This window comes from Sphaeramia orbicularis, chromosome 17 (assembly GCF_902148855.1).
Source record: "Sphaeramia orbicularis chromosome 17, fSphaOr1.1, whole genome shotgun sequence".
Classification (NCBI taxonomy): Eukaryota; Metazoa; Chordata; class Actinopteri; order Kurtiformes; family Apogonidae; genus Sphaeramia; species Sphaeramia orbicularis.
The window spans coordinates 40,000,207-40,017,236 of record NC_043973.1 but is presented as its reverse complement, the minus strand read 5'-3'; the positions used below and the strand labels follow the sequence as shown (position 1 = coordinate 40,017,236).

General features: G+C 34.8%; 2 protein-coding genes across 6 annotated transcripts in view; one reads left to right on the top strand and one right to left on the bottom strand.

Moving 5' to 3' along the window:
* Nucleotides 1–10,619, top strand: part of LOC115437814 (amyloid beta A4 precursor protein-binding family B member 1-interacting protein-like) — a 53,596-nt gene extending 42,977 nt beyond the window's left edge. For both annotated transcript variants that reach the window (XM_030161165.1, XM_030161164.1), the window contains exons 11-13: nt 5,222–5,320; nt 10,071–10,155; nt 10,266–10,619. In XM_030161165.1, the coding sequence (XP_030017025.1) occupies nt 5,222–5,320; nt 10,071–10,155; nt 10,266–10,390 (309 nt within the window). In that variant the 3' untranslated portion in view covers nt 10,391–10,619. The remainder of the gene's footprint in view (nt 1–5,221; nt 5,321–10,070; nt 10,156–10,265) is intronic.
* A 1,603-nt stretch (nt 10,620–12,222) lies between these two features.
* Nucleotides 12,223–17,030, bottom strand: part of LOC115436791 (abl interactor 1-like) — a 42,871-nt gene continuing 38,063 nt past the window's right edge. For all 4 annotated transcript variants that reach the window (XM_030159726.1, XM_030159723.1, XM_030159725.1 and 1 more), the window contains one exon: nt 12,223–16,056. In XM_030159726.1, coding sequence (XP_030015586.1) covers nt 15,881–16,056 — 176 coding nt within the window. In that variant the 3' untranslated portion in view covers nt 12,223–15,880. The remainder of the gene's footprint in view (nt 16,057–17,030) is intronic.

Below are 17,030 nucleotides of genomic sequence, written 5' to 3'. Positions count from 1 at the left end.
CTACAGAGCCTCTGAACATCCAAATGGGTCATATCTGATGACCATGAAAAGATGATAAACTGTATTTTACACCAATTATTTCACAATATTGATAAATCTAGTGATTCAGAAGTTATTAAACATTTTAGATCAGTAGATGGTTTTGGTTGTCAGTGCCTGTTTGGGTCTTTATGGGTTAAAAGCAGCTAGACTGATTTAGAAAAAAGAGCCCTAAACAAAAACTACTGGGCCAAAATTCAAATACTTGCTGTTGTTCAGTGTGTTCTAGTTCACAGTTCATGTTCAATATCCTAAATCTCTTATAGATGTACATTCTGAACGCCTTATTTAGTCCAAACCCGTCAAACTTCACTTCCTCTCTTTGTCTTTTCCTGTTATTCCACCTGTTTTGACTTAAAACACACAGTAAAGCAAAACCACTGAAGAAAAGGAACCCAAGCACATACTCACAGCAGCTTTTATGAAACTGAAACTGATGCTAATTCACAGCAGCATGTTTACCTAAAATAATGTTTCAGGGGTTAACAGGTTAAGTAAAGCTGTTTATAGTTTCATGACACTGTACATAGTTCAGTTCAGTTTACTTTGAGGACTTATGGCACAGGTGTCAAACATGCGGCCCGGGGGCCAAATCCAGCCCACCAAAGGGTCCAGTCCGGCCCTTGGGATGATTTTGTGAAATGCAAAAATTACACTAAGATATTAACACTCCTTTTGGTTCATGTTCCACATTCAGACCAATTGAATCTCAACTGGGCAGGACCAGTCAAATACTATCATAATAACATAAATAATGACAACTCCAAATTTCTCTCTTTGTAAATGTTAATATTTTCATGTATTTACACTAAAACAAAGTATAATTTCGCAGAAAATGTGAATAACCTGAACAAATATGAACAACCTGAAATGTCTTAAGAGAAGTAAGAGCAATTTTAACAATATTCTGTCTGTTATTAAATGTTTTGTGTGTTTGTAGATCCACTGTGATCTGTAAGTTATAATGTACATGTGTAAATGATAAACTGAGGCAGAATATTGTTAAAATTACACTGATTTTTCAGTTTGTTCATGTCATTCACATCTTTTGAAAGAATAGTTTGTAGATGTAAACGTTTTCATAATGTAAATTTACTTTTTTCACCCTAAAACAGAGAAAAGTTTGGAGTTGATATTATTTCTATATTATTATGTTATTATTTAACTGGGTCGGCCCACTGCAGATCAAATTTAGTCGAATGTGGCCCCTGAACTAAAATGAGTTTGACACCCCTGACTTATGGGATATACATACAGAGAGAAAGCAGCGGGTGGTAGAAAGTGATCAGGAGATAATAGAAAGATAAGGTGAGTAAAACTGAAGGGGTTTGACATGATGGGGGATGCAGCTTTGTGGTTGCACTTTATCACGCAACAGACAGTTTAATGTAGGCCAGAGGCAGGTCTGAGACGAGAGTGGAACAAGGTGCACGGAACCCACCGGCCATGCTCTATGTGTTCAAGCGCATTCAGCATTCTTGCAGTTTAAGAGCATGAAGCGTTGTATTAGGGGTCAACAGGCCGAGCGCTGCACAGATGATTCATGTTCCTGCCCTGGACAGTTGATCTGGAATAACTACTGTTCTGGAGTTACAGGAAAAATACACTTTGAATGGCATATTAGAAGTAAGGATAGAAAAACACGGCACTGTTCTTATTAAGCTGTGGTTTTTTTCAGGATGAATCTAAACTGAGCATAAGGCGACGCTCAGAGCATGACTAAATAGAACTCATGTGCAACACTGTCTGAACCGCTTCCACATAGTTTTCTCAGAAATGCGCTGGCTAAATATTTGTCAAAAGCAAAGTCATGCTGTGGGGAAGTTTCAGAAAGGTATCAGTTTAACTTTCAGATTAATTCAGCTCAATTCCGTTTTACTTATATAGCTCTGTGTCTCATGCAGGTTAGAGTTTTACAGTAAATAAGGACAGGCATTAAATGTTAGCAAACCTACTTCCAGGCTAAATAAGAGCAATGTTAACATGGTAACAGTTATACACTGTAAGCCCGGAATTTGTATTTACTAAAATGCTTTAATTACAATGCACTTCAATGATTTAAGTTTTATGATGTTACTATAAAATGTTCAGTATATTCTACTAATTTGTAGACATAGTTGAAAGTACGAAAAAGTTTAAGTTGAATGGAATTAAATCACTAAGTTTTAGTCAAGACCACACCTTTTTATCTTCGCATTGCATTGTGGGTATTGGGCATGTTGTTGAAAATGTGTTATTTTTCTGTGCAGGGGTTCAGTGGGGTTGTGGTGTTAGTGTTAATTTGGATTTAATGTGTGTATGGCAGTGTTTATTGGCCTTTTTGTGTTTGTTTTTGTATTTTTGTAGAGCTGCACCATGAGTCAGAGCCAGAGGAAGAACAATGGCTTTCCTGTTTGTCTAAGACTGTTAGTGTTCAATGATTATCTTAATATTAAAATAACTTAATAATATGACCTATACTTACAAATGACATTTATCTGACTTCCATCCATGCTACAATATATTAAGTTGAAAAAATTTGTAACTATTATAGTCAGGAATAGGATTATGAATTTGGCTATATTAAAAAACATTTAATCAATGATAAATTAATCTGGCTGCAATTGGGAAAATTAGTCATTGTAACCTAAAATGCTGAGTTGGATGGTTGGATAGTGGGGTTGATTTTACAACAGACTTAAAGTACAAATAACTTGTCTTTGAGTGTTTCTACTTAATAGTTTAAGTTCAGTACTTTTAGCATTAAAGTTGAACCTACTTAAACCAATTGATTAGTCGATCATTACTCAAATCATTTAAGTGCAATCACTTGCCTCAGATTTTTTGAGTTAACTCTACTTATCCAGGCTTACAGTGTATGAAGACACAGCATCTGACAAAAAGGAGGAAAACATGCCTCATAGTCATGGCTTTGTTTGGGATTTCATGATATTGTGGAAGTGCAGTAACACACAGTCATAAGGAAACTGAATTAATTATCAGGTCATATTCCAACTGAAAAAAAGTGTATAAAGAAAGAGCAATGAGATTATATGAACAGTTATAGGTTTTTACCTTTTGCTTCATATTTGTACTGCATCTTGTGACATATTTATTTACCTATTTTGGTCTGGTATAATGTTTTTGCATCATTGCGTCAGGTATATGTTTACCTATGTATTATACTTTCTGGACATGTAGTTTTGCACTTGGTTTTGAATTCACTTTGTATTATCTTAGGATGTATTTTGTTTGGTTTGTCTGATTTTATATAGTGTGATTTTATAGCTAGTTGTGTATAGTTAACCATTAAGGCTATTATTATTTAGAAGGGGGCAGGAAATATAAGATTTTCTTCATCCTGCTCCTTTTCGAGCATGGGCGTGTACATGTTTGTTTACTTGATGATTATTGAATGTTCGCTGATGAAATACACAACCATGAACGAAATAAATGAAAAGAAATTAAAAGGTCAAACTAGTCCAATTATCCTTGTAATAAGTAGCTTTATTTTCTTCAGATGCACTGGAACTTTGCCATTAAAACATTGGTTTGGTTAAGTATATGTTTTTTCCTGGAGTGATTTGTTTGAAATAGTAGCATGATGATCACCACTCTTTAATATGAAAAAAGTCTAAATTTACCCAGAATTCAAAGCAAATTAGTCCCACTTGACAAATAAAGACCCAAACACCCACCAACAACCAAAACCATCTACTGATCTAAACTGTTTAATACCTGTTGATTCACTAATCCTATCAATACATTTAAATAATTGGTGTAAAATACAGTTTTTCATCTTTTCATGGTCATCAGATATGACCCATTTGGATGTTCAGAGGCTCCATAGTTACCATGGAAACACCGTCATCTTCTACAACATTGATTCACCAGTAAAACCCATGGAGTTGGATCAATGACAGTGGATGGAGACACTTGGTTTATGTTCAGTTAATGATGAATTTTACTGAAAAAGCCGTTTTTTCTTCAGTTTTCTTCGTTTCTGATATAATAACTCTCAACTTTAATCTGAGCTTTTATGAACATCTACATGATCAGTGAATTAAATACAAGAAAATACCAGATTTTGACTGAAAAAATGCAAAATACAGAGAATAATATTGTAATAAATGGTGATAAATCACTTAAGAAAAGTTAAATATAGAGGAAAAAAATCATTTGGGTGCTGACACAAACGTAACACTGGGTCTTTATAGGTTAAAATAGTCGAGAACTAAAACCGCTTTGTGCAACATTTTCAAGTCTAAGTCTTATATTTGCGTCTATTCTTAGAAAACTGTCCACAGGATGTAAATACCAGACAGTTTTCTCTGTTTTTGATATGATAACCCTAATCTAATCTAATCTAATATAATATAATATAATATAATTGAATGTAATCCAATCTAAGTAAAACCCATGGAGTTGGATCAATGACAGTGGATGGAGACACTTGGTTTATGTTCAGTTAATGATAGATTTTACTGGAAAAAGTCACTTTTTCTACAGTTTTCTCTGTTTTTGATACAATAACCCTCAACTTTAATCTGAGCTTTTATGAACATCTACATGATCAGTGAATTAAATATAAGAAAATACCTGATTCTGACTGAAAAAATGCAAAATACAGAGAATAATATTGTAATAAATGGTGATAAATCACTTTAGAAAAGTTAAATATAGATTTAAAATTCATTTGGGACCTGACACAGACATAACACTGCGTCTTTATAGGTTAAAATAGTCAAGAACTAAAACCGCTTTGTGCAACATTTTCAAGTCTAAGTCTTATATTTGCATCTATTCTTAGAAAACCATCCACAGGTTGTAAATACCAGACATGTGGGCTCAAATTATACAGTATCCTATTGGTATGTGTGTGTTTTTTAAGTGTGGGAATCTGAATGTAGCATGTGTTAAATCCTACATATGATATCTGTGCAGATTATACTTGCAAATAACATTTCCTTTAACTTCAACATGATTTAAGAGACAACCAGAAATCTAATACTCATTACATTCAGTAAAGAAGAAGAACTCCCCCTTACTTCCCTCCCAGTGTTGTTCATGTGTACTCTAGAATGTCATCACAGGTATTGTCTTCCCTCTGCTGGTTGTTGTGTGCACTACATAAACACTCAGTGAGGGAGTGTTTACGCTATTTACAGCCACTGTTTTTTTCTGCCTTTACTTTATTTTATAGCATCCTTGCATCCAGAAAGAGTCGCACTACATCAAGTTCCTGTGCTGTGACGACAAACACAAACTGCTGCTTTGGGTCAACTCCATCAGAATAGCAAAGGTCAGAAAAAGGCATTTTACTCGAGTAAAAATACTAATGATACACTGTAAACGTACTCCATCGTAAATACAATAGCCCATGTGCAGTAAAATGGCCCCGCCAGTGTTTTCCGATTTTATATAAATGTGTTTTACAGCTGAATATGTTTAAAGCTGAGCTCATTTCAAATACTTTATTTACCGTCAGTTTAACTCTTTCATGCATAGTGGTCACTCCAGTGGACAGTTCTTCTCCAGCTGTTCTCTTGTATATTCATGGATTTTATTGTTTTAGTTCCATATCAGCCAACACAGTGGACTCTTATGCATCATCCATTAAACTGACATTCATACCATTACTGTAACTTTCCTGTTCTTAATGAACCTGATCTGCAGTAACATGTTAGAGTGTAAATCAATTGCTAATTGTTATTAGACTGTAATTAATAGTTGTTGTTTTTTTGTTTTTTACACAAAATGCTTTTCTTTCTTTTTTTTTGCATATTATCTCCATGAAGTGAGTAATAACTAGTATTAGAGTATGTTAATATGTGAGAAAACATAAGATTAGCTGCATTAAAAATGTTCTTATTTCATAGTTTATAGTTTTCACACAGTAGATCACTTTCTGATGTTGCGTTTTAAATACGTGTTTCTTTGCTTCAAAAAATTAAACACATGGTGTCCAGCTGAGTGGACATTTTTGTAACTCTGTGAAAAACAGGTTCATTAAAAAATTTTCCATCACATTGGGTTTTTTTTTAATGCCTAAAGAGGAATAAAAACACATGCATAATTAATGCATGAAAGGGTTAATCTCTAGAAATGCACCATGTTCTATTAGATCATGTATCTGTATTGTCGCCATCCTGTGGGAATCATGTACAGTGCTGTCCCAAAGTCCAAGGCCAACTTTAGGTTTGCTGGTTTAGTAAAGTTATAATAACCACACATGCATTTTTGCAGGATTTTTACAGGACAACAAGAAAATACAGAAAATATATGCCCAGCCTTAAAAGACGCACACAAAACTGAAGTAAATTGGTTCTAAAGCTTAAGTTTGACCTCTGACCCCATGGCAAGAAGCAGCACAAACAGTTAAAAACATCTGATGTGTTGAATTAAACTGATATAAAACATCAGAAAATGTATGCAATAAATCTCATATTGTCTGAACAAAAGGGTTAAAAATATGTTCAGTGCAAAAGGAGGTCACACTAAATACTATATCCTTGGTTTATGGAAGCTGTTTTTGTCCCTGAAACTTGTTTTTACTGCTGTACATACTTCACATGTATCCAGATTGTATCTTAATACAGAGACTGAGAAATATATGTGCGGTAGGGATGTAAGGATACACTCAATTCATGATTTGATACGATTTTCTCACGATTTGTTTTAACAGAATGAGCTTGCAGACAAATTATGACTGAAAAAGAGTCCTTTAACTATTTCTCAAACAAAAAACACAAACTATGCAATGAATGCATATTTAAAACACAGATATATATTTAGATATATAAAAAATATAAAACATATTTTCTTTTACCTTTAACGAATTAAAGAGAATCCATTGTTATTTCTCTGAGGTAGGGTAAACTGTGCAAAGACTGATTCGTCACACTTGCAAAAACACTATTGCATTCTGGGTAGTTGTGGCCATTTTGAAGGGTAAAGTGATAAACACAGCTGTGCATCAAAGATCAGATGAGAGAGTTAAGGATTGTTTCTTGTGTGATATAAAATAACACTGACATTTATTTTTGGATCATATCTTTCCATGTAAACATACACTTTAAGATGCTTTAGTGCAAATGTGGGAAAAGAAACCAAACGTCATCATTTCACGGACTAGGTTTTCTTACCTTTGCTGAGACGACTGTGTTTGCAATCAAAAGTTTGCAAAAAGTTGTAATCTGTGTTTGCAAAAGTTGTAATCTAATCTAGAGAAATGAGTGTTGAATGTACAGTAACACACAGTCATAAGGAAACTGATTTAATTATTAGGTCAAAGGTCAAACTAGTCCAATTATCCATGTAATAAGTAGCTTTATTTTCTTCAGATGCACCTGAACTTTGCCATTAAAACACTGGTATAGTTGAGTATATGTTTTCTCCTGGAGTGATTTGCTTGAAATAGTAGCATGATGATCACCACTCTTTAATATGAAAAAAAAAAAAAACTGTCTAAATTTACCCAGAATTCAAAGCAAATTAGTCCCACTTGACAAATAAAGACCCAAACACCCACCAACAACCAAAACCATCTACCGATCTAAACTGTTTAATACCTGTTGATTCACTAATCCTATCAATACATTTAAATAATTGGTGTAAAATACAGTTATTCATCTTTTCATGGTCATCAGATATGACCCATTTGAACATTCAGAGGCTCCGTAGTTACCATGGAAACACCGTCATCTTCTACAACATTGATTCACCAGTAAAACCCATGGAGTTGGATCAATGACAGTGGATGGAGACACTTGGTTTATGTTCAGTTAATGATAGATTTTACTGAAAAAGTCACTTTTTCTACAGTTTTCTATGTTTTTGATATAATAACTCTCAACTTTAATCTGAGTTTTTATGAGAATCACATGATCAGTGAATTAAATATAAGAAAATACCTGATTCTGACTGAAAAAAATGCAAAATACAGAGAATAATATTGTAATAAATGGTGATAAATCACTTAAGAAAAGTTAAATATAGAGGAAAAATTAATTTGGGAACTGACACAAACGTAACACTGGGTCTTTATAGGTTAAAATAGTCGAGAACTAAAACCGCTTTGTGCAGCATTTTCAAGTCTAAGTCTTATATTTGCGTCTTCTTTGAAAACCGTCAACAGGTTGTAAATACCAGACAGTTTTCTCTGTTTTTGATATAATAACCCTAATCTAATCAAATCTAATCTAATCTAATCTAATCTAATCTAATATAATATAATATAATATAATATAATTAGGGGTGGGCAAGTTAACGCATTATTACCGCGTTAACGCATTCATTAAATAACGCCGACAATTTTTTTTATCTCACGTTAACGCCGTTTTATTATTGTTCTGCCTTTCAAGCAAGTCTTAGTTGATTTATACATACGGACTCTTATTTTGAAACTCATGCTTTTATTTTGCCGGTCCACACACCGGTGCTGTGTGTATGTGCAGCTGAGAGGAGAAAACCGGCGAACTTTACAAGTAATGCTGATGTTTAAGCTAATTTGTTTATGCAAGCAGTCGGAGATGGGTTGCTAATTCTTTATGCAGGCTCATGCTAAGTTTATGTAAATTCACTGGTTGTGTTTAGGTCTAATATGTCAGCCTTTGAACTAACCTTTACTCATTTACGATGTGAATGTTGTATTAGCAGTCATTTTATCTCAATGCTAACTTGAATGGGAAAATCCATAGACACGCTAACGATTAGCATTTACAGGTTAATTAAAGATTTACAACGTCTTTTTATTCAGCAACAAAGGTTCACATCAGAGATATTTGATACTATTCATTCTTACAACAACTGAACATAAAATACTCACAGGCAAACGTTTTTGGGGCCATACAAACAGAGTGAAAGAAACATGTCTGTTAGTTCTATGTCCGAACTAACTACGGTAACACGGAAAGGACAAAACATACGTTAGTGCAACTTATTCTGACCACTTCAGGGCCCCTTTTGCTTGCTTTGAACAACTGAACATCACATATTAATGGGCTTATTAGTATTAGTACTGATTAGTGGGCTTAAGACTCCTGTCAGTCACTCACAACTGTAAATACACTGGTGGGGACATAAACATGTGTAAAAGTAGTGTTTTTTTACATGGACATTTTCATTTTAAATGTCTTCAGATGGTGGGGGGGGGGGGGGGGGGAGGACACAGTTGTTTGGAAGCACTGACGTGCAATTATTTTTATCACCGGAGTACTTCCAGTCTGGAATATCACTGAAAGGCAATACATGCTGTTGATGCGTTCCCCCCCCCCCCCCCAACAACTATGCGATTAATCACAGAAAGCCATGCGATTAATTGTGATTAAAAAATTTAATCGCTGCCCACCACTAAACATAATATAATACAGGGTGGGGAAGCAAAATTTACAATGAACATTTAGTTGTTTTTTCTCAGCAGGCACTGCATCCATTATTTTAAAACCAAACATATATTGATGTCATAATCATACCTAACACTATTATCCATACCTTTTCAGAAACTTTTGCCCATATGAGTAATCAGGAAAGCAAACGTCAAAGAGTGTGTGATTTGCTGAATGCACTCGTCACACCAAAGGAGATTTCAAAAATAGTTGGAGTGTCCATAAAGACTGTTTATAATGGAAAGAAGAGAATGACTATGAGCAAAACTATTACGAGAAAGTCTGGAAGATACTATTAAAGAAGAATGGGAGAAGTTGCCACCCGAATATTTGAGGAACACTTGCGCAAGTTTCAGGAAGCGTGTGAAGGCAGTTATTGAGAAAGAAGGAGGACACATAGAATAAAAACATTTTCTATGATGTAAATTTTCTTGTGGCAAATAAATTCTCATGACTTTCAATAAACTAATTGGTCATACACTGTCTTTCAATCCCTGCCTCAAAATGTTGTAAATTTTGCTTCCCCACCCTGTATAATATAATATAATATAATTGAATGTAATCTAATCTAATTGAATCTAATCTAATGTAATTTAATGAAATGTCCTCTAATTTAACGTAATGTAATGTAATCTAATCTATATTTACTTGTGTCTGTGTGTTTAGTATGGGACTGCTCTGTACTCGAACTACAAGGCTGCAGTGAAAAGATCTTTGACTCTACAAACCCTCTGCTCTGCTGCCAGAACAGGTACACGCTGCTATATTTAAACCACAGTTTAAAAAAAACCTGCACAACAGATGGATCTTAAAACAAAGACCATGAGTTTTACCTGCCTAAAAATAACACTGTGGTTACAGACAGACCCAACGGCCACGCCCCTCAGGTGAGCCTGGCTCCGCCTCCGACCACACTTGTTGAAGACTATCCAGATGAGCTTCCGCCTGACTTCATCCCTCCTCCTCCTCCTCCTGGACACGTTTAACTTTGAGACGTGTCCTTGGCTTTTCCTCTGATGATCAGGGTGAACTTCAGCCAGTATTACATCTGTTATCTCTATTGAACAGATGAACCTTTCATTTTACACCTTGGATCATATGAAACAGGATTAGGGCCACTGGGAAAAAAAATAAAATTAAGGTCCGATATATTATTATTATTATTATTATTATTATTATTATTACACTGGTCAACAACAAATTTATTGTTTAAGTTTTTTGAGCTGATTTAGGATAATTTTGGTGTGCTGAATCCAAAAATCACATTCATTTTGCTCAATCAGGTCAACTTTCTGAACTATGCTACATATTGGCTTTTTAATATTTTTGCTTACATTTATGGGCATTTTCACATCATATGATACAAAATTCTTTCATATTTCTTGCAATAAACGAGTTCTGAAGATTTTACTTTTGCCAATTTATGACTGTGTTTTTTTAATATTATAGGTGAATGAAATGGCTTCGACTAGAAGATCTTGCAAAAATAAGCCTGACGTATTCTGCTACATCTGCAGTGAATACACCATTGTACCTAACAGGAATCAAGTGATTAAATGATTTTTTTTCTCTTAAAACCTATTTTGGGTGAGAACTATATAAAAAATCAACTGATAAAGTCACAAAAATGTAATCAATTTTGTGAGAAGACCAAATTTTTCAAAATCAAATTAGCAAAAAAAACCTGACCTGATTGAGAAAAACAGATGTCATTTTTGGATTTAGCAGTGCAAAATGGTCCTAATTCAGTTGGTAAAACCTAGACAACTTGCAAAAAACATTTTTTTGTAACCCAGTGTTGTTATTATTATGAGAAAAAAGTCAGAATTCTGAGTTTGAAGTCAGAAGTTTAAAGCAGAGCCTTATTCAATTAGTTAGAAAAAACATCTACATGCTGATTTATCCTTTTACCTTTGATTTAGCCTTCTATTCTATTCTCTTTAGAATGTATTAAAGCTTAAGTCCACACTTTAATCACATATTGACTGCTTCATTTCAGGTTCACTGTGTTGGCGTACAGGCGCAAAATTAGAAAATCTGTGGCACTGTCCAAATATTTATGGACCTGACTGTATGTGATGATAAATGAAGTATTTTTTGTTTTTAATGATTTAGTTACATTTGTAAGAGTGTTTCAGTGTATTTTAGACAATTACATTGAATATCCCTGGTATAAACAGATAATAGTAGTATTACAAGCCTTATGAAAGATGTATTTATTTTTATATGTGTAATGATATTTATTTAGTTTTGGACAAATAGTCATGGAAAACATTATTAGACCATCAAAAGTCATCAAAAACAATGATTATGCAATCAAGTACTAACTCCTGTGTGTATCATGTGACTAAAACAGACAGAAAAGAAAACATGGAATGACTAAAAGCACTGTTTTTGTCAGTACAATGCCATAGATATTGATGTAAGAACTTTAATGATTTGGGTTATTATCAAGAAAAACATGAAAATGGCTAGATATCAGCTCTGAAATTAAACTCTTATGAGCTCTTTTTGTTGTTATCATCATATTTGTCCAAACAAATGTACCTTTAGTTGTACCAGGCATTAAAATGAACAAGAAATTGAAAAAAACAAGGGCGGTCTAATAATTTTTTACTGTATATTGACATTTCTAAGATATCTGTGGATTCCTACATTTATTAATTACCATTTATGTCCAAAAAAAATACACAGTTTTGTTTCAATGAGCTGTTTATTACAAAAAGACTGTACATAAATTTCAATGAACACATCCTATGTACAAACTGAGAGGAGAAGACAGATACTGATTTCTGTTCCCGATAACATTTAAGTTACGTGTTTTTTGTTTTTTTTGTTTCGTCATTAAGAAAACACACATCAACGAAAGGCGTCTTGACCTGTGATGCCCTGAAATGCTAGACGTTAAGTGGCAAACATTACAAGGTTCTGCACGTCAGTGGTTGTCTCGTGATTTCTCCATGAAAAAGTATAAATAAATTCCTTTACAGACGACTGCTATCGAACCTTCCTCAGCAGTATCAGACACATGTAGACATAAAAACACGTCGAATGCAAAGCTAGAAATACGTTAGGTAGAAAAAGTTCTCACAAAAATGACCTCATGATGGACAAAATACAATCAAGAATGGGATGTTGTGGCAAATCATTCACTGTAATGACATTTCAATACTTTCATGCAAAAAAGGCTGAATGGATACTGATGATATGGATACTGTGGAAACCTGAAAACAGTTATTTCTGGTCAAAGAATTCATTCCATTTTGCTCCTTTGCAGAATATGTGTTCAATGCCCATTATTTCCAAAGTACTCATGACTATGTTTGTTTATGAAACTGATAAGTACTAGTTTTTAAGAGCAGGCTTTTTTTTTTTTGCATGTAGTTGTAAAATTAAGAAAAAAAAAAAGACTTCATATCAGCATTATTCATATTACCTCAGGATTGCAAATTCATTCCTTCACTGCGGTTCACAGGTGCCATTCATAGAAATCTGTGACTGTAAAGAGACGAAAACTGATCCTACCTGTACACCTACATTCACTACGTTGCAAAACTGACTGGAGAAGATTACAATCGAATCCGACCAAAGAAAATAAACCGGCTAATATGTTCAGTTACATTTCTATGTAGAGCGTATTTACTCTTGAGGTTGTTTGGGTTGGTGATTATGGTTATTGAGCACCAATGTAAAGCACCACACCAGCAACCACTGAAAGAACAGGCGATAAGTGTAAATGTTAGTTGTGGATACACAGATTCAGCTCTTGACATAAAAAAAAAAAAGAAAAATAAGATAATCACAGTCGTTTAAAACTAATCAGTGCAGCTATTCCAACACAATGGAAAATGATCTGAAAGCATAAAACAGTTAGTCCTTCCTCTGCTTCACGTCTCGGCTCTGCTACAGTAGCTGGACAGCATTATAAAATATAATGACAATGTGATAATAACAACAACAAAAAAAACCCCAAACAAACACATTTATACACGACCTAGATAAGGTTGAAATGGCACTGTGAGTGAATGAAATTAATATTCAAGTACAAATAAACCAAATGTAACCCATCTAATCGCGGCACCACCTCACTTCCCACTGACGCCGATGGAAACTCACAGGTGACACACGAACTGACAAATGTACTGTACTGGCAGCTTCTCACGTTACAGATTATATACAAGTTAGAGAACAGAAGGAAACTCCACCAGAAACAAGAAAGTTTTGTCTTTTTTTTGTAATGCATTCTTTACACACTCCACCCTTTATCATCCCTCTCACACCATCACCATCCCAACTGAAACAGAGCATAGTAAATTACACAACTCAAAGTTGCCTTTTTTTCCGCCTCTTTAACATCTTGTGATTTGGACATCGACGGCATCGAACATTCAGTCGTGTCCTAATGCACTTGATGATGTTTGTTCTTTTGTTTTGTTTTTTTATAAGGTACAGTATGTCGGATGTTTTTGTAAAGAGGGGAGAGTTGGTCTTTTTTTTAATATGGTCGGTCTGCTGGTTTACACTGGAAATGAACGGTTGAAGCATCTGTAATTATAACTACACAACATGTCATTTTAATTCTTTGCATTTGCTGATTTTACTTTTTCTATTTTTTTATTTTTCTATTTTATTTGCTTGGTTGTATATGTCTAAAAGGCCAGATCTACAAAAGGACTGCATGTTTTTAGGAGCCGATAGCCACTGCAAATGAGGTGAAATGACGGGGTGTAATTCACAAAGTACCCATAAGGGGCAGAATTCACTATAAACTGCACTCCTAAGGCGATAAATATCATGTTGGACCTGTGACTTTTGCATGGATGTGAATATTCAGCAGCAAAATCTGTCCTTTTCCATGAGCTTTGTAGCAAAAACCATCTAATTCGCAAAAAAAACAGTGCAAATTACCACATACAGTTCATCGGATACAATTAATACCTGCAGAAATGTGCCATGAACTCCAGCCAAACTCACCTCTGACTCACTGTATCTGCATTTCTTTAAATCTTTGAGTTTATAAAGTTTTAATGATATTGAATGAATGTTTAATGAAATCAAGTGCAAAATCTTCAGTCACATATTGGAGGGATCTGGACGGTCCCCCTGTTATCGCTGAGTTTAAGTTACATTAATATTAAAAACACTTTGACCAGAGTGAAGTGGCAGAGCACATGAAACTGGCTATAAGATCATGACCGATCTATGATGTGTGTAAATCAGCACAGCCTCTTTTGGAGTTCGGAGACACCACGACGTCAAACAGAACATCAATACTAATGTTTCTGCAAATTCACAGACATATTCTGTGACATACAACATCATTTTAAGACTCTGACAATCGGAAACATTTCAGATCTGTAGCTGGAGCCTGTTTTGGTGGCCACTTCAATAGATTGTGTTATAGATGCTAAATACCACAAAGCAAAGTCAGAGAAAAAAATCTTTAAAGTTAGTTTGTAACTGTGGGGAGGCCAGTCTGCTCATTAAAGACCCGCAATTTAAGGGCTGTTTGAGTTTCTGCAGATTTCACTGTTCTTTGTGCTGAAATGTGGAGAAATGCCAGAAAAAGTAGAAACTCCAAAGCAAAAACAAGGGCAAATTGCACTCAGATGGAGAACTTTATGGATGTTTGTGCCATGATCATTAGCACAAACACTTCTGTAAATCGGTCCTTAACATACAGAAGAATTCAAATGCAGCGCAGTCTCTTCTTTGTGGATTTGGTCTTTTCATTCTTTTACTATTTGTTATTTAGCTCTATTTTTTTACCTCACTCTATTACAGTGTTCTTATCATTGGCTCATCAGTCATCTGTTGAACCCTTTGAACTGCATTAATCTGCATAAAACTTGTATGATTGATTCACTGATTGATTCATAAAATATTAAGTTCACTTAGTCCTCTTAGATAAATTCAACCTCTGCATTAAACCCATCCTAGTACACACCAGGAGCAGTGGGTTACCATCAAAGACGCCCAGAGAAGACCTCCAGATCCACGCCAATGCCTTGGTCAGGGGCACTGACCACAGAATTAACCTGGCATACATGTTTTAGATGGCAGGAGAAACCTGCATGGCACATGGCGGTGTAATTTCTCTTTTGGCAAAATGTGCTGTTACTAACTAAGACAGATGTGATAATCTTGGGGAATAAGACATTTTCCTCCTCCCTGACATCCACAGTGTAAACTAACAGACCCGACCTTCCAAAGCTTCAGCAACCTCAGTCTTTGTGCGACACTTTTTTTTTTGGACCACAACAAAACCGTGCATGTCCCCCCCCCACCCCACCCCCCGAAACAAACAAAATAAAACCACTTGTAAACTCCTAAGACTTCACCATGGCACTTCATTCAGAATAGGAGCTGTATAAACTGCTATTGTTGCACTGCATACATCTGTACATCTTCACGGTTTTATATCAGTTCAAAAATGCAGTGCCTTTTTGTTTGTGTGTGTGTTTTGTTTTGTTTTTTTAGTCAGCATAGTGCATGATCGACTCCACGTAGTTTCCTGGGAAGAGTCCAGTGACACCGTTACAGACGCCCTCGAACCAGCCGTCATCGTTCTTCTTGATTATGTAGATAATGGCTCCTTCCATGAAGGACAGCTCATCCTCTTTGTCCTTGGTGTAGTCATAGATGGCCACAACTGAGGAGAGACAACAACACTTTTAGAGATGCAACTACTGAACACTTAGTGGCCAATTACAAAATTAATAAACAATTACACTGATAATTATTTGGTTTGACATTTGCAAAAGAAACGATAATATTTTCTGAATCCTGCTTCTTAAATGTCAACATTTTCTGGTGTCATTGTAGAAAAAACAAGATATTTAAGGATGTCATTGACTAATTGACATTTATCACCTTTTCTGACATCTTACACAAGCAAGTAACAGATTGGGAAAAAAAAACAGATTAAACAATAATTAACATAATCTGTACGTGCAGTTTTGTGTCCAGTTCTTGAGCTGAAGTCATTGATACAAGACTTGTTTGAAAGTTTGAACTATTTACTAAAGAAAATGATTCACATTACAAGAATAACATTACAAAAAACAAAGAATCTTTCATCCATTACAAGAAATCAATGAGGGCCAAGTAGTCACGGTCAAAGATTGTTGCACTCTGACCCCCTATTGGCTGATGCAGTTTACTGTTTTAACAGAATAATGGAATACAGATGTTCATAATTAAGCAATACTAAACAACATTATCATTACAAACTAGGTAACAGTTATTTCTTTCAAACATTAAAATTAAACATTGTACTTAACAAATTTAAATCATTTTCCACTTAATTTGCATTATGGCTTTAACATAATCATTAAATGCAGCTCTGATTTTTTAAAACAAGAAGTGCAATAGAAGACGCCAGAGTTTACTTCAGTTTAGGGATGAGCTACATCTTTTTAAAGAAATCAGAGGCAGTGATGAATATAAAAAGCCTGTAATCTCTTTGCCTTTCTTTCATAGAGTCAGTAAAACGAGAAACAGCCCAAAGGCATTTAACTTGGCCCGACGATGGCCATGTTTTTACTGTGACTATACCTGAACAGCCGAGAGACATTAAAGGCTCAGATTTCTTCATCAAAATTCATCTAGTATAAATTATGCTGT